Source organism: Accipiter gentilis, chromosome Z (assembly GCF_929443795.1).
Source record: "Accipiter gentilis chromosome Z, bAccGen1.1, whole genome shotgun sequence".
NCBI classification, from domain to species: Eukaryota; Metazoa; Chordata; class Aves; order Accipitriformes; family Accipitridae; genus Astur; species Astur gentilis.
Window position 1 is genome coordinate 56,558,266 of NC_064919.1, and position 25,212 is coordinate 56,583,477.

A 25,212-nucleotide genomic window follows, 5' to 3' on the forward strand; every position below is an offset into this window, starting at 1 on the left:
CATTATTGCAAACCATCTGCTTTGAAAATTGCTTCTTGAATGGTAACCTTAATGAAATACATGATACTATGAAATTTTAAACAAGGTATTTCCTGAACTTGGAAGTAGAATTTTTCTGTACTTGTTTTCCCAGTAAATGAAGTAAGAATTAAGAATGGCCAGGAAGTCATGAATCTTTTCTGGTACCTAGACCCATTCATAGTGCTACAAGCCTAAACCTGCCAGAAAAAAAAAGATTGAACGTTCCGAGAATAAACTCAACACAAAAGCTTAAGAACTCAAGGATGGAAGACAGGAGGTCTACCAATGCTCACCTACATAGGAGGTGAAATTGCATTTTCAGAATTGAAAAAAGAATGCAGATTATGTTTAGAATTTGCCATATAGAGTCTCTAGTCTTCAGTATTATAACTTTTTAATACGTTGTTTGCACATTCTTTTATATTGCAATGAAGTAGTGCTGCTGAACAGTTGTTTCAGTGATTAAACAACACTGAAAGTCAATTTCACAATTACAGTAAAGGCCATATATGAAGTTAAACAGTTTCTTTTCTGGGCTATCAGGAAAGCAAGAAAAAAAAGTCAAAGATGCTAAATGGGAATAATAAAGAGCAAACAACAGAATTAAAAATATTTTTTCACCAACAGACATGGAGTAACAGTTCAGATTATGACAAAGTTTCCCCCCAAAATCAGACTAAATGAAAGTCATTTGTAAGAGTGACAGGGTAACAGAATAACTATGACCACAAATTCAACCAGGATGCCAAGTATTGCTACAAGTACCTGATAGACTATGTGCCTTTATTGTATGAGCGACCCCTAAGTGACCATTACCTTAAAAAAAAAAAAATTATACTGAAAGACAAACATCATTTTAAATAAGATATCTACTAATTCAAGTAATGGTTCTTTGGTTAATGGTTAGCAGAGTTAATGGTTGAGGGAGGTAAAGGAATCACTCAACAGCCAATCTACATATTTCAATAGGCACAACACAGCTGCAGTACACTGGAGCTTGTTCATCATCGTACTGACTGACACTCCTGCAACACCTTTTGGTATTCACCAAACCACATAGGGTCCATAAAAAATTCTGAAGAACCTAAGTGGTTTCTTGGTCCAGGAAGTTCTGAACTGCTAAACTATCCATAAAACTGCACTTTATAAAGGTGTGTTCCTTCTAGGATTAAAAACAAGAATACCATTAAAACAATTTTTATTCTCACCTGTTGTAACTATAAATGATGCATTCATGTCCAGCAAAAAACTTGTATTCATTTTTTTGCCTATAGTAAACCATGGTAATGTACCAGTAGTTTCTAAAAGCCAGCAACAAAATCCCAAGCAGTTCTACTGCAACAAATAAAAGGCTTTAAAACAAAAAAAAAAAAAAGGGGGGGGGGGGGGGGGGAGAAGGAAAAAATGGAAAGTATTTTCAAAAAAAATAAATTTTTCCTCATTTCACTGCATTTAAAATTTGAAAAAAATTCTGTAAGATTTACACACTAGGGAAGCCCTCAAGAAATAGCACTTCTGTGTGCCACCTGACTTTATACTCTTTCTTCTGAAAAGCTCTTTATCAGTGTCTTTCAGACTTTGCACAGAACAGAGTTTATCACTAGTAATTTTTATACATATAGCCAAATAATGATGGAAACGACATGAAAAGATTTGCATTCATGTCTCTGGTCGCTACAGTTATTAAAGGACTAAGATAACAAATGTGACATGAATCCCCTCTGCCTAACTCAGAGCCTTCCCTGTTTAGGCTTACTGAAGCAGAGTCCATTTGCCAGACCTCTGCACACTTGCTTTATTCAGCTATGATATCTATGACCTAATATTACTGCAAAAAGTCAACAACTAATTTTCTTAAGGATGAAATTAAAGCAGTGCAAAAACTTTAAAAGTATTTAAAAAAACCTTCACTGGCTAATTGTCAGCATTTTCATTTATAACTAGTTTTGAGAAAACAACTATATAAATTCTAACTTGCTTTCAAAAGTCCTTTAGTATCAATAAACTTCTTGGATCTTATTTCTGAAGATTCACAGTATCAACGCAGTCAAATCTGATCATCTGATTACTCCTTCAGTTTTTCAATATATTCATGTGTTTTCAAGTATTTGCAACTGGAGACAAAACAGAATACAGACAGCAATGCAAAACAGCTTAAACATTATTTTAAGTAACCAACTAATTCATTTATAAATTATGTAGAGGGAGAAAATAAAGCAAAGCAAATCAAGGAATTTGCATTATGAATTATATTTTTAAGTGAACACTTGCAGATCATTCATGCAAAAGTTCCAAATTCATTACTGTTCAATAAAAAATAGCCTTATTAATACTTGCAAAATCTCTATAGCTCGTCTAGATAATACCTTAAACACAGCTTTTTTGTACTTCATTTCTTGCTGTATTGTTAGTAGGACACTTAAGAAAGAGAAAAACAAATAAGTACAATTATTAGCTTACACTAATGACAGGGAGACCCACTGTGCATTACTAGGGAAGTAAGAGGTGAATAAAGCTGGCAAATAAGCATGTATGCTGCTTCGCAATGCTTTTACACAACGTTATTGTTAATTAATTTGAAAATGCTTAATCATACGTAAGCCTGCAAGGCAAACATAACCACATAACCACAGGCTAGGCAAACATACAAATGTGTGCCCACATAAAAAGGCACAGAAGAAACAATTTGGAAAGGAATATTCTTTTACTGTCAACTATCTTTCCAACCTCTGCATACAGGCAGGAATCGTAATAACTGCAGAAAGAACACATGGGACAATTCACAGAGTTGCTTGCTGCTATGATTTTATCATGAAGAACAATAAAACCTATCAGTCATCCAATCACAAACAAACTAAGAGGAGACACAACAACCAGAAATGAGAGACCCTGGAAAGCACATTCACCTCGGAACACAAACTGCTAAAGATTTCTGTCTAGTTTGTCAACATCCCACATAATTTTGCTTCCAGCTATAACAGTAAGGTGTGATTAGCTCAGCAATTTTAAGCTGCTGCTCTGGTATACAATCATAGAATCACAGAATCATTTAGGTTGGAAAACACCTTTAAGGTCATCAGGTCCAACCATTAGCCTAACACTGCCAAGGCCACCACTAAACCATGTCCCTAAGCACCATGTCTACACGTCTTTTAAGCACCCCCAGGGATGGTGACACAACCACCTCCCTGAGCAGCCTGTTCCAAGGCTTGATAACCCTTTGGTGAAAAAAGTTTTCCTAATATCCAATCCAAACCTCCCCTGGCGCATCTTGAGGCCATTTCCTCTCATCCTATTGCTTCCTACATGGGAGAAGAGACTGACACCCACCTCGCTACAGCCTCCATTCAGGCAGTTGTAGAGAGTGATAAGGTCTCCCCTTATGACAGAACGTGTGACAGAATTAACATAGCACCACTATGTCACCAGTATCTGAAGTAATTACTTTCAAGAAAAAGAGACTTTTACTTAGTGAGTCAACAATAGTTCAATCTTTCTAACTGAATTTAAGTAAACTAAGTGTTAATCAAAGTTCAAAACCTGGTGTTTGAGGCTACCACTTAAAAAGGTTTCTGTCTTGCACAAATATTTGCAAAGACCTCTGTGAACTCAGCTAGTTCCATATCTTCAGTTTTCCAGTCCAGTGTTAAGTTACAGACATTTGCCAAGCTATCAGCTGTTCAGCCCTGCTTTCTGTTCAGCTTCTCTGCCCTTCAACATTTCCAGTAACCTTCACTTTACATGACTCCTCCTTCACATGCACAGATGCAGAAATAAATTGCATGTTTATCACTGCATACTTATAAATAAATGCATGTATATCGCCTGTCCTGCCTCAAAATAATCTTAAACTCTCTTTTCAAACTGCTCATAATACCAACAAAGAGGGGGCAAAAAAATAAAAATCAAGTAATAGCAATAAGCCTTTACACAGCATTCATGGTCTCAGTTAATACAGCAAGTCTTTCATTCTGGATTGTTTTCAACATATGTAGTACTATCGGCTGGCAACTTCCTTGCCAGAAAATTATTAAGAGGTCATCTAAGTTTGAGACTCCATTTCAATGCAGCACAGACACCAGCTGATAGGGAGAAGCCACAGAGCAAGTTACAGGATGCAGAAGGAAATAACAGGATTTTGCTGCACTTTAGTAATCATCCCAGCAGCTTCAGAAGGTAGTGCTGGCAGCCTCTGACATAGATAGAACAAAAGAAGCACCTACATCATTTTAGGACTCTATGAGCACGGATTTGCTCGGGGGGAGGGAGGATCCAAATAAAATTGGATTGTTGTCCTTGTAAGAAATATTACTATGTACAACATACCTTCATGAAGGAGTGGAGGGGGAGAAATTATGGCCTGATTTTGGTTTAATAAATGTAGATAAGTGTTAATTAAATTAACTTGCATTTTCTTCACAGTCATTTTATGAATAGCTTTGGAAGGTAAAATAAGATTACTGAATGTTAATTAAAAATAAAAATCCAAATGAACTGCAGCAGCATAATCAATACAAATTACATTATTTAAATTAAGCAAAATTTAATTAAAGGCATTCACATGAAATTTATTCTCTTCGGATTCAAAGCTTTTCCAATTTGAACTGTTTTGTAACAATTTTATAAGCAGCACAGCAGTCAATAAAATTTCACATTATTCTAAATTAGCCATTATGTGCTAGACACATCATTTTTATGAAAATACTGATTCTGTCACATGTTGGAGTTTAGCAACAAAGCCAGAGGAAGAAAAATGCAATTCACTCTCCAGGTTGATTCTGTACAAATGCACTACACTATCACTACCCATTTGATTATGGCAACACACGCTACACAAAGCAACCAAACAGTTCTGTTGAACTTACCACCTCTCTCCTCTTGCAAGACAAACACTTGCTGAGTATGCAGCAGAAAAGCTGTCTCACAGAAAACATGAATCTGCCTACAAAAAATATATGTAGCATTTCTCATAAAAGTTTCAGAGCCAGAAAGTCCCATCGGTAGCCATTAACACTAAAATTCTGTCTGAAATTAAATAAAAAATTGCTTGGTCTTTAACGATGCTGAATTATGCTAGCTGTCAATTAGACCTGAACATGCTCAGCACCTTTCAAAAGTCAGAAATAAAAATGTTTAGTTAGAAGCTTGTCAAAGTACAAAAAAAAAAATAAAAATAAAAAAATCATTCTTGCATTACAAAGTCAGCATTTAATTTAACCAGGTTAAAAATCCTACAAGAACTGGTATTTATTTCCATACTTCACCCCACACAAAGACATGAAATTCAGGAGCATGACATTTTTTGAATGTTTTCCTTATCTAAAAAAAACCCAAAACCCAACCCTCTGAATATATTCTAATTGTACCTGAAGTAAAGCAAAAACTTCATAATTTTGAATATCGGATTCAATAACAACACTTACAACATCGAGGGGCAGCTTCTTTTAAGAAGTCTGCAAGACTGGGTCTGCAAGACCAAGCAACTAATAAACAAGTTTGTCAACACCACAAGAGGAAAGGGGAAAGCCCTTCTGAAGTACTGCAGGGATGTTTTGACCACAGCCACAAGAGGACCATGGAAGATTTTACTTTTTTTCCAGGCAGAAAACCCTATAATAAGGAAGAAAAAGTGAAGATATAACAAGAGACTGACACACTCTGAAGAATGTACAGAATATCATTCTAAGATGGTAAGCAAGGATAAAATAATATAGATCTTGTAACTCTCCAGTACAAAAAATTGGAAATGCTCCCCAGGTTCCAACATCTACTAACAGTTTAAAAAAAACAAACAAACAAAAAAAAACAAACAAAAAACAACTATAACATCTGAAATGTGCACCTCAGGGTGTTTCTGCTATGTTTCCAAGCTTAAGAAACAAATATTGAGATGATTTTATTTAAGATAGATAGATAGATGCACGCACCACACTGCCAATGGGCTAACTGGTTATAAGTTTGCAGATCTGCTTCCCTCCTGCAACACATGGTGTAGTGCTCTATTTCGGAGGCCACAGATCTCCAGTAAGAAGTGGTAAAGACTAGAAAACTTTCTTAGGTTCTTCCTTTCAGTGATTTGGCCATCAGAACTGCTAAATTTTATTAATGAGGTTCCACATTTTTATTCTTACAGACCCTGGTTTTGTTGGAATCAAAACAAAGTATGTGAGGGAATGGGCAGAAATTCAGCAAAGCAAACCATCTACCTGTTCTGCTGCTAATATTGCAATTATTGTAAGTAAAGATGCTTCACTGAAATCCTCTAAGATAGTACATAACCTCTTTATTCAGATATACGGATTAATGCTGACTCTTTCTGATCACTTTGTAAGCAGAGGGGGGAAAAAAATCCAAATACACAATAATTTCCTAAAAAGACACTAGTGCTCTACACTCTTTTTTACAAAATGCCCTAAACTGGGTTTTGTGAGGTTTTTTTAACAAGATGTTCAGGATTTAGAGATCATGAACAGAAAAACTATGAAACTGTCCTGTTTTCAAAACACTACCACACTCAATTGAGTCATATGTCAGGGGTTGCTGATGACTGACTAGTCTACCTATATGTGCATGAAACATTTTTACACTAACCATGTGGTGCTTCTTTTTTAAAAAACAGGTGATAGAGAATTGCTTGATAACAATTGTTAATAAACCAATGATTTTGACAGAAAACTATTTTGAAAAGAAAGAAGAATTGAATTAGAATGCTCTTGAAGCAATTTATAAACTTTAGTGACAAGTAAACCTCAATTTTTAACAGTTGTTGGAAAAAGCATTATGGGAAGAAAAGCCATGTAAGCATACCTACCTGTGCTCAGAGTCCCTAACCCTTAGCTCCAAATATCAAACCTGCAGGACTGTATATGATTCAATCAGAAAACTAACTGGCTTGCCCAGAATTAGCCGTCACCTGCTTTGCCCAAAGCGAGGGAATAACTTCCATGATCTCAAGAACACTTTGTACAAGTAACAGAACTCTCCCCCAGTTTCCTAAATCTGGAGATTACTGTAGAAATTGCATTTTCACTTTGGGAAGGCAGCATGTGAAAGAGAAAGAGGAACAGCTCTAGAGCAGCAAAAAATCTTAAATAAACGTATAAAAAAAGATTAAATGGACTGGATTTGACAATTACAATTTTTGTGTGATTGCACCAGCTCTCTTGAAAGCAAACAGGGTTATGGTATACCAAACACAGAATAACTTCTGGGAAGTCAACAAATCAGAGATTATCAAACAAATGAAAGAGAATTTGATCTATTTCCTATCAGAGGTGCATACAAACTGCACATATTAACCCCATACACATTTTAAAGCTACATTGCCAGTAGCAGGTTTTTCTAAAAACCAGTAAGAATTTCCAAGCAATTCATTGAGTAGAGCAGCTACTTCAGCCTAACCAGCGAGCACAAGTGAAGAATCGCACAAATTCATCCAACAACTGACTTCCCCAAGATACCACACTGATTTATCTTTTCAGCCTGCACTATAAAAGGGTCAAATCCTGAAGTCAAACTTGGAAACACTTTGCTCAGTGGGGCTAGCTGCATGCGGATTAATAGTTTAATAAGGATTAGAGGGTGTAGACCTATGGAGACCAAGTAGTTATGAGTAGCAATAAAAGTACACGGGGATCCATATCCAACTACTGCTTTATTAAGGCACCAGCAATTACATTTTATTTAACTATGCAGAATACATACTTTTACAACAACATGGGGGCTCAACTGACAACTTAGTTCCTCCCTTCTTACCAAACTCAATGAAAACTTGATTTTAAAGGTGCTTTCCACAGCTTTAGAGAAGACCTCAAGAATTTTCCTCTCCAGCTCTAGACCAAAACCAACATGAGCAGATTTTAAAGACACAAACACCCAAATTCTCAATGTACTTCTGCACTAAAAAAACTACCAATATCTGGTTATTGTACTGAAGTCTAGTCTAAAACTTAAAAATCTTGTTCTTTTACCATATTTTTTCCAACAAAATACTTCTAATTTTGCACCAATTAAACTATTTGGCTTTTAAAACCCTACTTCGTTTTGTTCAGAGTATTAAACAACACTTGAGACCACTCCTTGTAGGAGATTAAATTCATCATGCAGGCAGGTACTTCTTTGATATTAACCTGTTTGCATGCAGGTAAGAAATATTTATGCCCTATAGCCAACAGTAATCAAATAGTAAAAGAGGACTGGAATGGCAAGAACAGAAATTCTATTTGTCTCTTCCTCAGTCCCTTAAATCTCCCACTTTTCTCAGGACCACGCTTTCAGCGCCTCAGCCACCTATGTCCATTTCTTTCACAGGTCCTCATGCCTCTTTTTCCGCAAACACTCTGCCTCCATTTTGGGTAGAGGAATATCTGAAACTGAGTTGAAGATAGTTGCTATTTTATAGATTTAGTCATACCATGTAGCTTAATATTGTCTTATTATTAGCAGCTCCTCTGCCTTATTATTAGCAACTCCTCTATCTTAAGTGGAGCGTATATTCCCTATCTCAATATCTGAAATTTAGCCAAAACCACAATTTACCTGATTTAGAATAAAAATCTAAAAGTAAAATCCTGTGTCATTTTTTCAGGAAATTACTTGAACATGCCAACTTTCAGTTAAACCAGTGTTGCACCAAAGTTAACTCAGACTGTAAATGTCGGTATCACATCAAGCAAAAATAAAATGCTCTTCCTCTTACACCCTACAAACTCTAGCACATGATGTTTTTAATCTTTTGCTTATTATCTCTTTGCAGCTATATTCCATGCAGGGTGTCCCATTTCAACACTTACATTTTTTATTGTTTGTTACCATTTACTGTCATCCTGATGTCGTAACTGCTAAAAATGTAACCAGTTATTTCTTTTTAGAATCACACAATATTTTTCCCAAAGTCTGACATTTGTCATAATGCTGTTACAATTTCTTTCACAGTTTCTTTCATGACAAAAGCATTTTAGTAATTCCACCACCTCCAAGTAACTTGCTTTATAATCACAGATACAATACCTAGTTCTATGATGTGCAGACTTGGAGTCAGGTATCTTTGTTTCTCTGCCTTTCTTGAGGATCTTCTAGCACTGGTTAGACTTTGCCTCGTAGAAGTAAACATCAGTCTCTTTTCTCTAGCCAGCATGAAACTTGTATAAAATATAGTAACCTTGAGAGCCATCCCTTACCCTTTTGTCCACTTTGACTGACAACACTCTTTCTCTTGCACCCAGCAAGCTCTAGCACACTACTTCTTTATCACCCTTTTGCAACTATAGTCGCACCTTAGAGGGAATTGGAGGTGAAGTGAGAACAGATATGACACTCATTTAATTAAACAGGCTAAGGCAGCACTCTTTATAGCTTCTAAATACATGGAATATTGATTTCAGCAAAACTTCAACACAACACAAAGCCACATCTAATTAGGTATCTCACCTACACAAAAAAAGAAATGTAACTATGACAACTTTTCATCTTTTCTTTTCTAAGGTTTCCATTGTCAGGGATCATACATAAATTTTAGGTTTTATTTAATCAGAATTATCTGTGAAGACTTTTCCCAAAATGTTTTATATCTAGACTCCCTCAGGTCCCACTACCCACTCTGATAGCTATCCAATAATGTTCACAGAACACCAAGAGCATCACCTAGGACACTGTTTCTTATTACATTGTAACTTTAATTCCAGGATTAAAACTCCTTTAAAACTGCTTAGTTCAAATATTTCATTCATACCTACACCTACAGTACCTAGAAACCAACAAGTCACCTGATTTACAATAAAGTACTAGAATTATTTTTAACTTCAAACAATTTGCCAAGGAATTACCTAACAGTCCATTTCATAGATGTTCAATAGACTTACTGAATGCCACCTATACAGATTTTTTCCTAAAAACTTGTCCAGTCTCAGATTCTAAGAAAGATTCTTATATCCGGATTAACAAATTAAAGACTGATACACGGAGCCATGTTTACCAACACCCCACCACCATCTACATAAAAAAGGGAGAAGAACATAGAGAAGGGGATTTGGGGGTATTTCTTGATAGTATCTTTCCTCTTTTTGAGTAAATTTTTCAGTCTGTCTCTTGATTCATTGGAAACTTTTTTTTTTTAAAAAAAAAGGCATAAAAAAGAAACAAAACAAAATTGCAGTACCTGAACTAAATTTCTCCTCTACATATATCACAGATTTATCCCCACAGCACTCATAATAATGCACCAAAATACACCGACCTCTCTGTCTTTCTTACATACTGTGATTGTTCTCAACATAGTTTGGAAAGGCCATCAAAACACAGCATTTACTGTCCTATATGAAGGTATTCAGAAGAAGTAACTGAAATTATGTAATTGGAATAGGTTGGAAAAACCAGACATAAGCACAATGACACCAAGATAAAATAAGTTTTTATTTTTCATCCAGATGTTTGCTGGATATTTCAAACTCAATTGTCCCCTAGCAATAAACACCTTTCTAGCTCCCTAGAGCAATCCATCTTTTTACATATAGATACATACATATAAAAATTTGCAACAGAAACTTCAGGTGAAAAATTGCCCCCCAGAATCCCAAGCATGCGTGATGTCACATGGCAAAGGCAAGATCAGCTGGTTTTGTTGTCAAGATCTAAAAGTTAGTTATTGATCTGACAGGGTTGCTGAATATATGAGACTGTATTACATACAGAGAACAAATACAGCATCGTATCTGAATTTATTTGGTTATATGCTTATGAACTTACAAAAGAATGAATAACTTATTGCACTCTAAGAATGCATGCAGGGTCTTGTAATGAACCATACAGAAGTGCATTTTATCTAAAACATCAATATGTATTTTCCTTTGGTGTTAATATTGTAACTGAGTTAAGAGGTGATGTTTTGGGTTTGTGTGGCAGGGTTTTGGTAGCAGGGGAGGTGCTGCAGGGGTGGCTCCTGCAAGAAGCTGCTAGAAGCTTCCATGGCTTCAAGTCAGACCCACTCTGGCCAAGGCCGAGCCCATCAGTGACAGTGGCAGTGCCTCTGGGAAAACAGATTTAAGGAGGGGAACCTGCAGCAGAGAGCGAAGCAGAATGTGAGAGAAACCCCTGTGCACACACTAAGGTCAGTGCAGAAGGAGGGGGAGGAGGTGCGCCGGAGGAGGGGATGCCCCTTGCAGCCCGTGGTGAGACAGCAGGCTGTCCCCTCCCAGCCCATGGAGGGGAGCAGGGAAGCAGGTGCCCACCTGAAGTCCCTGGAGGAGCACACACTGGCGCAGGGGGTTGTCCCCGAAGACAGCCGTGACTCCATGGGAAAGCCCGTCCTGGAGCAGTCTGTGCCTGAAGGACTGCAGCCCATGGAAAGGACCCATGCTGGAGAAGTTCATGAAGGACTGCAGCCCATGGGAGGGACCCCACGGTGGAGCAGGGGAAGAGCAAGGAGTCCTCCCCCTGAGGAGGAAGGAGCAACAGAGACAAAGCGTGGCGAGCTGACCACAACCCCCACTCCCCATCCCTCTATGCTTCTGGGGGGAGGAGGTAAAGAAATTGGGAGTAAAGTTGAGCCTGGGAAGAACGGAGGGGTGGGGGGAAGATGTTCTAAGATTTGCGTTTACTTCTCACTATTTTTTATTTGATTGGTAGTAAATTAAATTGATTTTGGTTTTGCCCGAAGTTGAGTCTGTCTTTCGCCCATGACCATAACCAGTGAGTGATCCCTCCCTGTTCTTGTCTTGACCCACAAGCTTTTCTTTATGTTTTCTCCTCATCCCACCAGAGCCAGGGTGGGGAGAGTGAGCGAGTGGCTTCATGGTGCTTTGTTACCGGCTGCGCTTAAACCAGGGCAGGTGACTATATATACCCTCAGAGAAAGATGACACCTCCAAGGTGATTGATTCTACCTTTTCTCCCAACAACCTGAAAGTAGTTAATGCTTCAGGCAGAAAGACAAACCTTAAAAACTGAGTACAACCACACTACCACTGAGGTCTTAATTCAACTTTTTTTGCTATAAAACATTTCAGAAAATTATTTCAAAATATACTTCAATAACCTCATTTTTGTAAAGCATAGCCATATGTTTTATTGTGGGTTTTATCTAAAATCAAAACAGTACAAGTTATACAGTTCATTTAAGATCCTTTTCAAGAATTTTAAACCTTAAGACTTTTTAATCTAGTAGCATATAAAGTCCCACTCACTCAAGTAAGAAGCACAGTGGGGACACTAAAGCTGCAGCTGAGGCATATTCCCACGTTACGCTCCAGTTTCACATATCTGCTAGGCTACATAAGCTCATTTGTACTAAAAGTAATACCTATACTTTATTTGCCCTGGTGTGGTTACCTCAGGATGTGGGTGTATCATTTATTCTTCTTCATTCATACAAGCCTTCTCTACTGCTCAGACTAGGTCAAGGATTTTGAATTGCATATTTATATTTACAGTGTTTTCTTTCAGATGAAGGAAGGAAATAAGCCATGTGTGTTTGAAATCTATGATGCTGCTATTCAATCTTTCCACAGACTCTCAGAAAAACAGAGAGAAAATTTCAAGTATGTGCACGTATCTCCACAGTATTTTTGGCCTAAGCCAAACTAGTGAGTCTAGTACCAACTTCAGGAGTGATTCATCTCCAGTAAAAATGAATCCTGTAGAAGGACCCAGTAGAAGATACATAGGTTAACTGAATGAAAATCATCTTCATACAAAGCTTCATCTCTAGAGAAGGAAGGAAAAAGAAGAAGAACAAAAAAAAAAACAAAAAACAAAAAACACACCAACAAAACCAAACCAAACCACACCAAAAAAAAAACCCAAAACCAGAAACACTTGAGTTCAAGACAATGTCAGAGACTAACAGATACTGCATGGAAAAACACCAACAGAATGGTTTCTAGTATTCTGAGACCATACTTCCTTCTGCTGGCAGTTAATTTACTGTGAAATCCGTGAAACAGAAGCATATAGCATTCTTCCAGCACCAGTCAACCTGGAGGACATTGCTTATCACCAATACCTAGCACTATAATTACCTGATAGAACTTGCGAATACATGAACTCTCTGATGGTTCAAACGTAGAGTCAAAATGGTTACAAAATAATAAGATGACAACAGGAGAAGCAGAAGAAAGAAAAAGAAGCAGAAGTTGGGGGAGGGCTTGGTTTATGAGAAGAAAGGTTGGGGGGTGGTGTTTTTAAGGGAACTGAACCCTAACACTTAAGCCATCTTTTTGCTTATTGGGACAGGTCAACTCCTAGTGTCAAAATACAAAATACTCTAGCAAGGCTAGAGAACTGAATTCCTCTTAGAGTAGCAGAATGCAGTCAATTTTTAGGACAAGTTTTACTTATGCAAATGCTATAAATAAGAGAACACAATGATGGATGGCTCGCTTCAATTGCCTGGGTATGCACTGACACCAGAAACACTTTCTGGTATCTGTGACATCTGCCTGAGCTCCAAATATTCCACTGGATTCATGGAGATTGGTACTCTTCTGGCTAGACAAAGCAAGGCAAAATATCTCAAGCTATCTCAAATGGTGGTGGGACACCTGTGTTTCAAGAGCTGATTCAAGCCCAGAGAGCCTATTTTGTGAAACTCAAATTTATGAAAATAATTTCTTAGTTAAAATTCTTCTTTCTTGAAAAACCTGGAATGAAAGTAATCTCTCTTTACAGGCTGTGACATTAATATATGGACAGAAAGGTACCTAATGACAATAGTTTTTCCTCAGTATATCAAAGATAATTATAATCTGCATTCTGATAAAGTAAGGAAAGATAAACTGTATTGCTTTACTCAAAATTTCATATACATGATCTTCTGAAAAGGCAATGTTATTGTAAATTATTGACTTTTTCTCTAAAAAATTTGGTGAAAGCTCCTATAAAACAAAAACTTCTAAACAACCACCAAGTACCAAGCAACTTGGTACATTTATTATTTTGATAAACGGAACTTCTATAATATCACTTAGAAAAAAAATCAAAGGAAAATTAGATTCCATCATTTCTACTCATTCACAGTTGCCAGAATGTACTCCAACATTTAAAATCTTATTTTAAGGAATTCTCCTCTCCTTACTTATTCAAAATGGCATTTAAAAAAAAAATCTGATACTAGTGGTTTCATATTTATTTAATAAAACAGTACAGCTTGCATGAGAACCCTGAGCCAGAAACACGTGTGCATAACCTTAGTCACACATATTGTAGTATCACACAAAAAAGTCAGGCTACATAGAGATGGAAAAGATTCATTAGAATCCACACTGAACTTCAGAACCACAGAATACACTAGTCACAGATAACAACTGTACTTGCACATAGCGTAGCACAGACTGTGAAAACATAAAAACACAATCATAATGAAGTTTCAGATTATGAACTTGCAACCAGCTGCTCTACCAAAATAGGAAGGTACAAGAAAAAAATAGAACATAATACTCTCTTGCATTTACAGGTAAACATATTGCGATTATTACTATTCCTTCCTACTCCTAAAACAATTACAATTCTGAATTCAAGATGTCACAGTACTAGAAGTCTAGAAGTGTACAAGTTAGTGCCCACTGGGAGACTGACAATCTCCCCATTACAGGAAGAGATTTTAGAGTGGGCAGTTTTAATAGCTGCTGTTCTCAGGAAATGCTGAGTTTGTGATGTAAGATACAAACAGGGGCAGTAGATTATGGCAGTAAGATGGGCAAAAATAAAAGATAAGGAACAGATCAAGATAAATGAAATACAGAAAAAATAAAGAGAACATTCCATGACAACTATAAATCTGAGAGTGGCACTATAATTATGAAGTGAAACATCGAACTGCAGAATGCACAGGATTTCTTCTGAAGTGGTGTACTAACATCAGGACCAGAAATGAAAAGCATGTCTGGTTCCTGAATCTTTGTAAGATTTCATTAGCAGCCAAGTCAATAATATAAGGTAGTTAATTATGACTTCCAGACAGTAAAAACATTAGTTTTTACAGCTTGAATGGTGCTGGTATCATTGCAGACTGGTATCAAATGTATCAACGTGCAGTGTTTAAAAAAAAAGTTTCTTTGACCTCAGTACCCATTCAAACTAATAAAAGAAACTGATACAAGAATAACTCATGAGTTTATGCGCATAACTATTTCTGACATTCAGTACTAAAACACTGCTGTAGAAGTAGTGAGATAATTTTTGAAGTCTAGGCCTTTAAATCCCTTACCCACACTTAAAAAAAATAATAAATGGTACATAAAAGTAGAAATTTTATTTTTGTTTTCAAACAGAGAACTAATATTTTATTGTACAAAAGCAACCTAAACATAATCCTCATTGAAAAAAAATATTACCTCAATAAATTATAAGAGGTGGAAATGTGCTTTTGTGCGGTAAGTATAATTTCTTTTCTGATAAAATTATTTGTCAGACATACTGTCTCTCAATATATATTTTCTAATAAATATGTTGTTTGGATAGCATAAGCTGGACATGGCTATCCTCAAGACAATGACTCTCTTTTGCCCAAACAAATCAGGATACTAAATAACTGTTCTTCCCTTTGAAACAGTCATAACTGCTTGAGGCTGCTGCAGCACAAAAACAAAATATCTTCACAAAGGTCTTGAAACAGTCAAGCTGAAAATCTAAGCCAAAGTTTCATTTAACAGCCTGTCAGTTTTTTGATGTGAAGCTAATGAATGCAGTGGCAAACAAATCCATCAAACCTAACATCAAAACAACTGCACTTCATCCCACCAAAGCAAAAAATACAACCTGCAGGCCAGCACTTTGATCTAACCTATCCACAGAAAACACGTTGCTAAGCAGCTACCACTGAAGAATGCATGAGTAATTACTGACTTAATTTTATGAAAGAGAGCAATAATACTTAAGTAGCCCGAATTTCAAGTAGAAAAGGTTGATAGGCTTCTTTCCTAATGTTCTACATTTCAGCTGAACAACAAAAAGCTTTCCAGCACCAACATCTGAAAACAAATCACGTCTTAAAAGGATCTGCAATACAAAAGAATCATTATAATGACTAGTAAAATCACCTAGTGTGACTCTATCCCTGATAGAAGGCAGTAAAATTTACATGCATTTATACTGAGTGAAAGTCACCAAGTGGTGCCACAAAACAGACACTGAGCAACAAGAGCAGCATTCAGAAATGCCAGTGCTTTCCCAGAAAGCTTTTGAAAGTTTGGCTATTGATTTGGGCAAGGGGTAACAGAGTTGTGAGAGACCCTGACACAAGGATTTGGAAAAGCAACAGACAGGGCAATGTGGGGATTTGAACAGTAACAAGAGAAAAATGGAAGGAAAGAAACTAAAATCATCACCACTGCATAAGGAAGAACTATAGAGCCCTGACCGAACCTGCTCACATCACCAATCTCCTGGACATCTCCTACACAGGACCTCCATCTCAAGCCAATTCTCTGTTCTGTGAACTACCTTCTCCTATGAAGCTTAGGTGGGACCATGCAGTCCAGAAGCTCTATACAAGGTCAAAGGATGTGCTTTTTAGGGGGATTTCCTGTAATTAGGAACTGATTTGCCAATAACTAAGTTTTTCAAACATTTACAAAATAGCAGCAAGGGAAAAAAGGAATTCCAAGAAAGAAAAAAACAATTTTAAAAAATTGCCTGTACAGAAAAGCACAGGATCTTATTCAAAATTTAAATCTGTTTCCAGTTCTCAGTATCAAATTAGAGTGCATAAAGTTTATCGATCTCATCCACTGGAGCTCAAATTTGGACAGGTGAAAATCATGACTGAGAACCCCAGTTTTGGCACCTGTGAGAGGTCTTGCACTGTAACCCTTGTATGAGGTCAACACTGGCATTCATTAAAAATTACAACAGACAAAAATATAAAATTAATAAATATAGATGATCCACAGATTTGGGGGTGAGGGCAGAGGGTCTCCCACTCTGCAGCTAATAAACACTAGGAATACAAGATTTTTCTCAGACTAGAGATGTGTCTTTTACCCAATTGCTTCAGAAAGATCTTTATTTTACTAGACATACAAGAATTATGTGTAAATATTTCTGTTCACCAATTCTAATAACTAAACATCACCCCTTGTTCAGCACAGAAGTTATCTACTCAGCACAAATCAAAGTAGATACCTATAAAACATACAAGCTAATTGCCACTGGCTCATCTGCTTTACCACCAGTAACAAAATGCACTGGGGTAAGGAAACTCAAAAAGCACTTCATGAAGCTACACATTTCCAGCCTACTCAAATAAATGTAGCTCCATTAAGAAAATGGTAAAAACCACAGAAGCCTGAAGAAATATCCTCTCCACCCCTATTTTGTACCATTTAATCTTTTTCAAAAATAAACAGCATTCAAGAAATGAAAGTTATAGGATGATGATGATGATTGAGAATATCTAAAGCTTAGAGTGCCTCTCATCCTCACAGAACATAACAAAAACAACTGAAGTACTTGTGAGCTGAGCACTACCTACCTTTGATTTTCTAAGTCCCACCATTACCATACATCAGCACTTCAACAACATCCCTCTGTACCACCCCCATTTGCCAAGCATCTCAGGACAGCATGACTGGTTCGTTCCTTTCACCAGTATCTCCTATTTCTCTTCCTGTGTGTTTTTGCCGGTGGAAAAAGACAGCAAAAACTACACCATTTCTCCCCTGGAGTTGGGGGACTTTTAGTACATCTGTTATTTCTCCATTTCTGCTTTTATTTTTCTTTAAATCTACTTTTTACTTCTGCTTAATCCTGTCCATCTTAATTCTGTCTAAACGTGAGAACACAGCTCAAAGCAGCAGCCAAGTTGTAGGAAAGAGCACACTGGAAATGCCACCTGGTATTATTTTTGTATGTCCCTTTTCCACCCCCTGAGTGGAAGTCTTACACAAAATCTAGAAAACAAGCTGGAGGGTACATCCCTGCTCCCAGAGTTCAACCACTACAGGTAGTTAGGGTACACACAATAAAACCAAGATCACACGTTTAGCATTTTTAAAGACAGAAAATAATTTTTGGAATTTGCATCCATAGTCTTTGGTTAACCAAAGTTTCTGAGGGTCTAAATGATCTCTGATTTAACATTTGCAATCAATTTCACAGAATCTTTAACACCATCTCATTTCATGCAGGAAAGCAGTATCGTCACACAGCCAAAATATTTACTTTAATGGAAATTTTCGCATCATTTTTTTTTCTCTGAAATTAATGAAGAATGAATATTGTCTGTACTTCAGGGTTTTTTCTAAGACAGAAATACAGCTGTAAGCAATTAGAAACTACTCTGTAAAAATAAAAGTGTTCCTGTAGGAAGACAAATAATCAGTCATCAGTACACAATATTCTCTAAGGAGAATACAGCAGCGAACTGACCTACATATTGCTGCATTTTGCTGATGCAGGCAATTTCTGCAGTACAGTACAGGGGAACTAGGGGATCCAAAATATTTTTTTCAATTAAAATTCTTGTACATACCATATAAAGAAAGAAAAGACAAGTCATGCACATTAGTACTCTGAAGAATGACAAATGGGAATGCAAGGTTGTGTGGTGGGTTTTTGTTGGTTTGTGGGTTTTTTTAAATGAAATTACCAGAGCTGCAAATAAACTTACTAAAATATCAGTACTCTCAGCACAGGGACTTCTTACCTTTTTAATTAATACTTTCAGGAAGTTTCCTGAGGTTGTGATAAAACTAATCATGGCTATCCTCATGTTTTTCTAGAGAAACATCATAATCAAGAAACAGAGTAGCCATTTTGTAGTAACTCCATAATTTGTCTGTGCTTTTGACATGTCATATAATTACAATTTAAGAACAGATAACCAGTTATAATGCTTTCTCTGTTTGACTTTTGTTTACCGTAGTTGTACGGCATAAACAAATACAAGTACTATGAAGAATTATTTCACCACCTTTCCATTGGTTCTTCTCTTACACATTTCCATTTTAAAAAAATATTTTAAAACCCTACTGTTAGCACTTCCTAGCATGTTCTTTTTCATTGAAAAAGAGAAGAAAAACAAACTTTAATTCTCATTCTTGTGGTAGTAAATAATAAAAAATGAGCAAGTAACATGAAGTACTCTGACCATTTGCCAGAGAAACTGGAATTCACATTTGACAATGCTATCTAAAATTTCCCTATAGAGGAAGACTAGTAATTATTGCTTCAGCTGCCACTCTGAAACTTTCAGGCATTTAAATTTAACTGCTGACACCACAGAACTACTTTAATTTTGTATACTATATATGCACTATACTGCTGCTACATGCAGTAACCACAGAGCGCAGAATTCAGTGTCCCAAGATGATCAAGTTTTACCCGTGTGCTAGAGAAGTTTGACTAAATAAAACTGTATTGAGAGCATATATACCAAGACTTCCTAGCTAAAAATTCAGAATTTCAGAAGAACTTTTGGAGTGGTGTAAAGGAATGAAATTTCATTAGCTTTAAAAAATTATCTTCTAACTCCGCTGAATTTAAACATGACGTTAAGTTTACAGTATAATACAATAACTGAGAGGCACGCTGGAGGCATAAAACATTTAGTACTTTGTACTGGGGCAGCTGCACACTTAATGGTAGACTGTTTTGCGTTTTTTTTTAAACATAAGAAATACAAAGCCTGTACACTGAAAGGGATGTAGCTGGAGGTCACTACCTCATATTTGCTACATCCAAAGATAAAGCTTGCCATTCTTGAAGTTCAGCTGAATCAATTTTAGAGCTGCAGCACATTTGTATCTTAAAATCCAGCACAGTTTACCTGCCACTATTAGCTCATGTGTCCATGCCCACATTCCTCTCAACTTTGTTTCACTGTACTATCTATTCCAAACTATCAAATACACAGGTTTTTTTAATGAACTTTACAGTCAACACCCTATCTGTTGACTGTTAAACCACATCTTTACCATTAATGACCAGCCTGAACATGTTAGATACATATTGATGTTTTCAATACTTTCACTATTGTTAGTGTATGCATGCAGAACACCTGAAAAAAAAATATTTATAAACTTTTTCCCTTTGAAGCCTATTCAATCTCATTAGTGATAATAATAGTGCCTAGAATCATAAATTTCCACTATTGGGGAACTTTCTCATGATGGTCTTCCAAGCCCAAGTATTTAATGAGTTCACTATCATTACTTAATTGTTAAACCTGCACATCTGATTTTGCCCTTTATTCCATGTCATCTTATTAGCTAATACATTAAGCAATAACTACTGAAAAGGGTTTTTTCAATAACAAACACATCAACACAGAAAATGCCTCTGAATTAAACATTTTGGGAAGCATACTAACCAAAGCATACATAAGCCATAATTCTGAGAAAAATCACAGAATATTGAAAACAGTAACAAACTTCTGCTGAACAAATTGCACTTTCTTGATTTTGTGTATTTACTCACATGCTGTACATGAAAAGAAGCAAAAAATGTATGCCACATAACAAAAATTTCAGACTAAATTTCTTCAGTAAAACACAACTGATTTTAAAACCAGAAAATAACTACTCTGAGTTCACAGTTCCTTTATTATCTTGTACTACAAGATAACTGATGACATTAAAAATGAGAAAAGTTGAACCTGTTTCTTTAAACTTTGTTTAAAGTTTAATTATTTATGTTTCTTTCCAGGTATCAAAATTCCTAGTTTAAATAAAGTACTTTCACAAACAGTAGAGCTTAGAGTTTTAAGACCAGAAGTCAGTTGTCTTTCACATATACTAACCTCAGTATATGTAGCTTCAACTTAAAAATATCCATAAATAGAACTGGTTTTGAAGAACAATGTATACATTAACCTGCAAACAAAACTCACTACTGTGAGATATACACATTGCTGGAAGTATAATACCCACTACAAAAAAGAACAACTATAAGTAAAATTTCAATGGCAGTATAATGTACTATCTGATATAATAGTTCTCCCTTTCTCATCTGCTTCCATAGATCCTCACTAAGAAATAACCACAGGAAACACTTCCTTATGCATCAGATTTCTGCAATACGACTTACCAGTTTTGCTGCTTTTCCATAATCAATCCATCGGATGGTCGCGAAGTTTGTTGACTCTGCACAGTTAAAACCATGGTTAAATCCTGCATGGTATCCATATGGGAAAGTGATCATAAATTCTCCTGCCTCTTGTGTAACCTATAGCATAAAAACAAAAACCCTCAAAGTGAACCACATTACAAAAGCAGTTCTGCTCCTGAAACAATGAAAACTGTATTTGCCTTTGCAACTACCTAGAAAGAATTTTTTCACCTTGCACACAGCTGCAATTTAATGCAAACAGAAATAGTATACTTGAGACAATGTTGTTTACTATAAAATTCATAGCTACATGTATTACTTTAAAAATTCAGAAAGTAGTTTCAAAAAAGCTAATCTTGGAGGACAGGTTCACTGGTAATAAAACATGGAAGTATGGGCAACTAGAAAAGACAGTGCAAAGAATATATCAATTTTCCTGAGTGGAAGCAGAGGCAGGCTGGACCAAAATACCCACAATTATCACCCCTAAACACTAGTACAAATTAACTGTTGAAGAAATTATTCTGTCCACCACCCTGAATATGTTTCTTTAGAATGGCACAAGAACTTTTCTTGGAAAGACTGGAGAGAGATCTTATTCCCACCCTTCTCTCTCATACTCACCCGTTTCAAAAACTATGATTTGAAGACCTGTGACTGAGGGCCTGATTTACCTTTTAAGTTACTTACTATTGAAGATCAAGCATAAAGTAGGAGAAACTCTAAGTTAATGAGCCTTAGCAGTTAAAGAAACCAATGTTGTTCATCCCAAAGGAAAACACTGGATACATTTGGATCCCCTCAGGCAGTATCTTTAAATAATTTTAGATAGGAAAGTAGGAAGAAGAATTAACAATTGCCCTGCACCAATCCTTCAGCCTTACAGCTGTGGCGGTGTGTCCCTCTCACCCACCCAACCAGTGGTGGTTGCGATGGCTGCAACCAGCTTAAGTTGGACTTTGGGAAGATGGATGGCAACACAGCAGCCAAGGGCTGTTTTGTACAGTGACCCAGATGCCCCGCTGGTATGCAAATATTACTATAAGTCAATAATCTTACTCCATAAATAGTGGACAGCCTAGGGTCTGCTGAGCTGTCCTGCACAGCAGCCTGCTGCATGCCAGGATGTCCCCTTGAGTAGGGATGCCTCTCAAGTTTACTCCTCGAGGCTGAGAGTATCCTTATGGCATCATATACTGGGTAAATGAACTGGGAATAAGCAGCATTGAAACTCTGTAATCTTAGCTAAGTGATATAAAGGATTGATAGTGCATATATAATCTTTTAGACATAAACAGTTGACCAAGTCTGGGACTAAAGTCTGGATCCCACCACACCTAGACTCCTCTCTGAAAGGGAGTTTAGAATGCAAGGAGATCCTCACTGAACCTCATGACTCAAAGGGAGGGTCTCCCTAACAGTTTTGCCTGACCCTGTCCTCTATGCAGTAAATACGTGTACCTTGCCACTGAATCTTGTTAAACCACTGCCGCATCTACCATTGAACTTTGTTCACTCACTGGTTTATATTAATAAAATATATTGCTGCTTCTCTCTTGCAAGTGAAGTGCATCGCTCTCCTGTGACAATAGTGACAAACATCAAGGGGATTCTTGCATTGGAAATGCCACACAAAAGGTCTCAATGTAAAGCCATTAAAACATTAAAACATTACATTAAAAATTTTAATCTGCCCTTGTCGTTTCCGTCTTTCTCTTTAAGCACAATTTAAGAGAGCAGAAGGACTCTCATACTATTGATAAAAAGAATTCCAAATACCTAAAGGACAAGGGGCCTGGAAGGAGATTCTCAAAGAGGAGAAGCTTGACTACAGTTAAGCTCTGACATTGCTTTAGAGAATGAGCAAGGGTAGTTCCAAAGGACTGCTCTGTTCTTTACAAGTACAGTGAAAGGCAACCAAAAGAAAACTGTGCTGAGGCCACTGACTCAACAAGAAGTTATAGAAAGCAGAAGAAAAACAAAAACAAAACAAACACCTAAAAAAACCCCTGCCACAGTAATTATATTTTGTATAGCCAAAAAGAAACTGAATTCCTAGTAGTTATAAAAGACATATCAGATATCAAAGGCTTCTAAAGTAAATTAAAAAAAGAAGTGGGGTAAGGTAAACAAATCACTGGTCAGGATATTCTTTCTCACGAGAGAAATCTCATCTTCCTATACTTGGATGAACTGCTCCTCTCCTCTGGACATAAAGAAAAGGAGAGACAGCACTTCTTGTCATATTCTCTCCACTCAGAAACAGCTTAAGGTCAAACTCTTAAAGTCAAACCACCAAAGACTGCATGAAGGACAGGCTAGTCAGAGACTAGAAATGGCACATTGACTTCTGAGCTATCTGACGAGTTAATCAATGAACTAGAAGATTCAGAAGAGTTAAAACAGATTCCTCATACTCTTTTTGATATGCCTTTTTGCATGAAACACACATCAGACAGCAGACCCACTAAAAAGCAAACAGATCCATTTAAATGATGCAAATAATCTGAGCAATGACTGATGACTGTTCCACAGGATGCATTTGCTGATTACAAGAAAATAAGTAGACTTCTTAGAGATTAAATAGGCTGTTTCCATTCTGTGATAATGCTTTGCATAAGCAAAACAGTAAGAAAAATTGGAAGGGCAAATATGGCTCTTTTTAGGGAAATACACTTGTAATTTGAGATAGCAAAAAGGAAGAGTTAAATTTTAAACAATCACCAAAATTAAAACTCACAACTCCAAACATTTTTCTTATTAATATGTCATGTCTTAAAGCTTAGCTTTTTGCTGGAATAGTTGTCTTACATTCAATTTCTGCTTGAATCCCCACTTTCTTCTTCAAAATTCTCATCTTATAGTTTTACAATTTCTTTGTCTGTTTTTTTTCCTCAACGCAAGAATAAATACACAGGGACAGCACTTCAAGATGTAAATTTCTCATTGTATTATGGGAGGAAGGAAAGAGATGAAAACAAGAAAAAAATACTTAGCTAACAAAGGTAAAGAATAAAATTGGATCTTACATTTTGCATTTGCACTTTGCAAGGTTAATTTTTTGTTGGTTCATACTTAACATATACATGTAAATGCCCATACAGTGCATATATTATAACTGCTACTGTAGCACTCCAACAATCGCTGTGGGAATGTTTAAGAAAGATTATTCTCAACACTAAGAACTCCAAAATTTATCTCAATACACCCTCCCACTGCTGACAGTTTAGCAGGTGTTCTATTGCAACAAGCAGCAGTTCAGCTGCCACCTGGTTGGCATAGGCTGACTTATCAGCATTCAGCACATTCCACTTCTATTATTTTGAGCCATGAGACATCACAGCCTGGTTCCCTCTATTCACTCTCTCACTGAATCCCACTAATTACAATTACACTCGGGTACAGTCTGCTTCCTCCCAAGACTAGGTGACAGAACAAAACTTAAATATTTAACTATTTCTACCACCTTTTTTTTTTTTTAATTTAAATACAGGAATAATCAAGACACTGAAATAAGAACATCAACTCCCTCACCCACCTCAAATGTGTGCTACTGAAAACAAATATGCTCACATTCAGCAATATGCTACTTTAAACACCAACCACTGAAAATTACACTGTTCAGAGTAATGTTCTGTAAATCCAAAACTATAAATCTAGTTATAAAACCTTCCCGTCTGGAAGGTTTCATCTGACACTTCATGATAAAGCACAAGGCTATGAAAGGAATCACTATTTACCTATATATTACAAAAACTGAACTCAGCAACTACATTTCCATATGATAATATATCATTCAGAAAACAAACTACTTCTGATACGAGTAATTTATTCCAAAAAGCTTGCTTTCCAAGGCAGGCAGTATCATTCTGAAGGCCTACATTTCTTCAATTTTATACACAGGTTGATTTAAGCATGAAAAGTGAAGTGATATTCCAAAAGGCATTCCCACCTGTGCTGCAAACTATGTTGATAACACAGAGATGTTTTAGTTACTGCTGAGCAGTGCTTACACAGAGTCAAGCCCTTTTCTGCTTCTCACCCCACCCCACCAGTGAACAGGCTGGGGGAGGGCACAAGAAGTTGGGAGGGGACACAGCCGGGACAGCTGACCCCAACTGACCACAGGGATATTCCAGACCATAGGATGTT

General features: G+C 36.7%; 1 protein-coding gene across 5 annotated transcripts in view; it reads right to left on the bottom strand.

Annotated features, from left to right (window-relative positions):
• KDM4C (lysine demethylase 4C) overlaps positions 1–25,212 on the bottom strand; it is a 271,034-nt gene that overhangs the window by 188,047 nt on the left and 57,775 nt on the right. For all 5 annotated transcript variants that reach the window (XM_049794708.1, XM_049794709.1, XM_049794710.1 and 2 more), the window contains exon 8: positions 21,040–21,177. In XM_049794708.1, the coding sequence (XP_049650665.1) occupies positions 21,040–21,177 (138 nt within the window). The remainder of the gene's footprint in view (positions 1–21,039; positions 21,178–25,212) is intronic.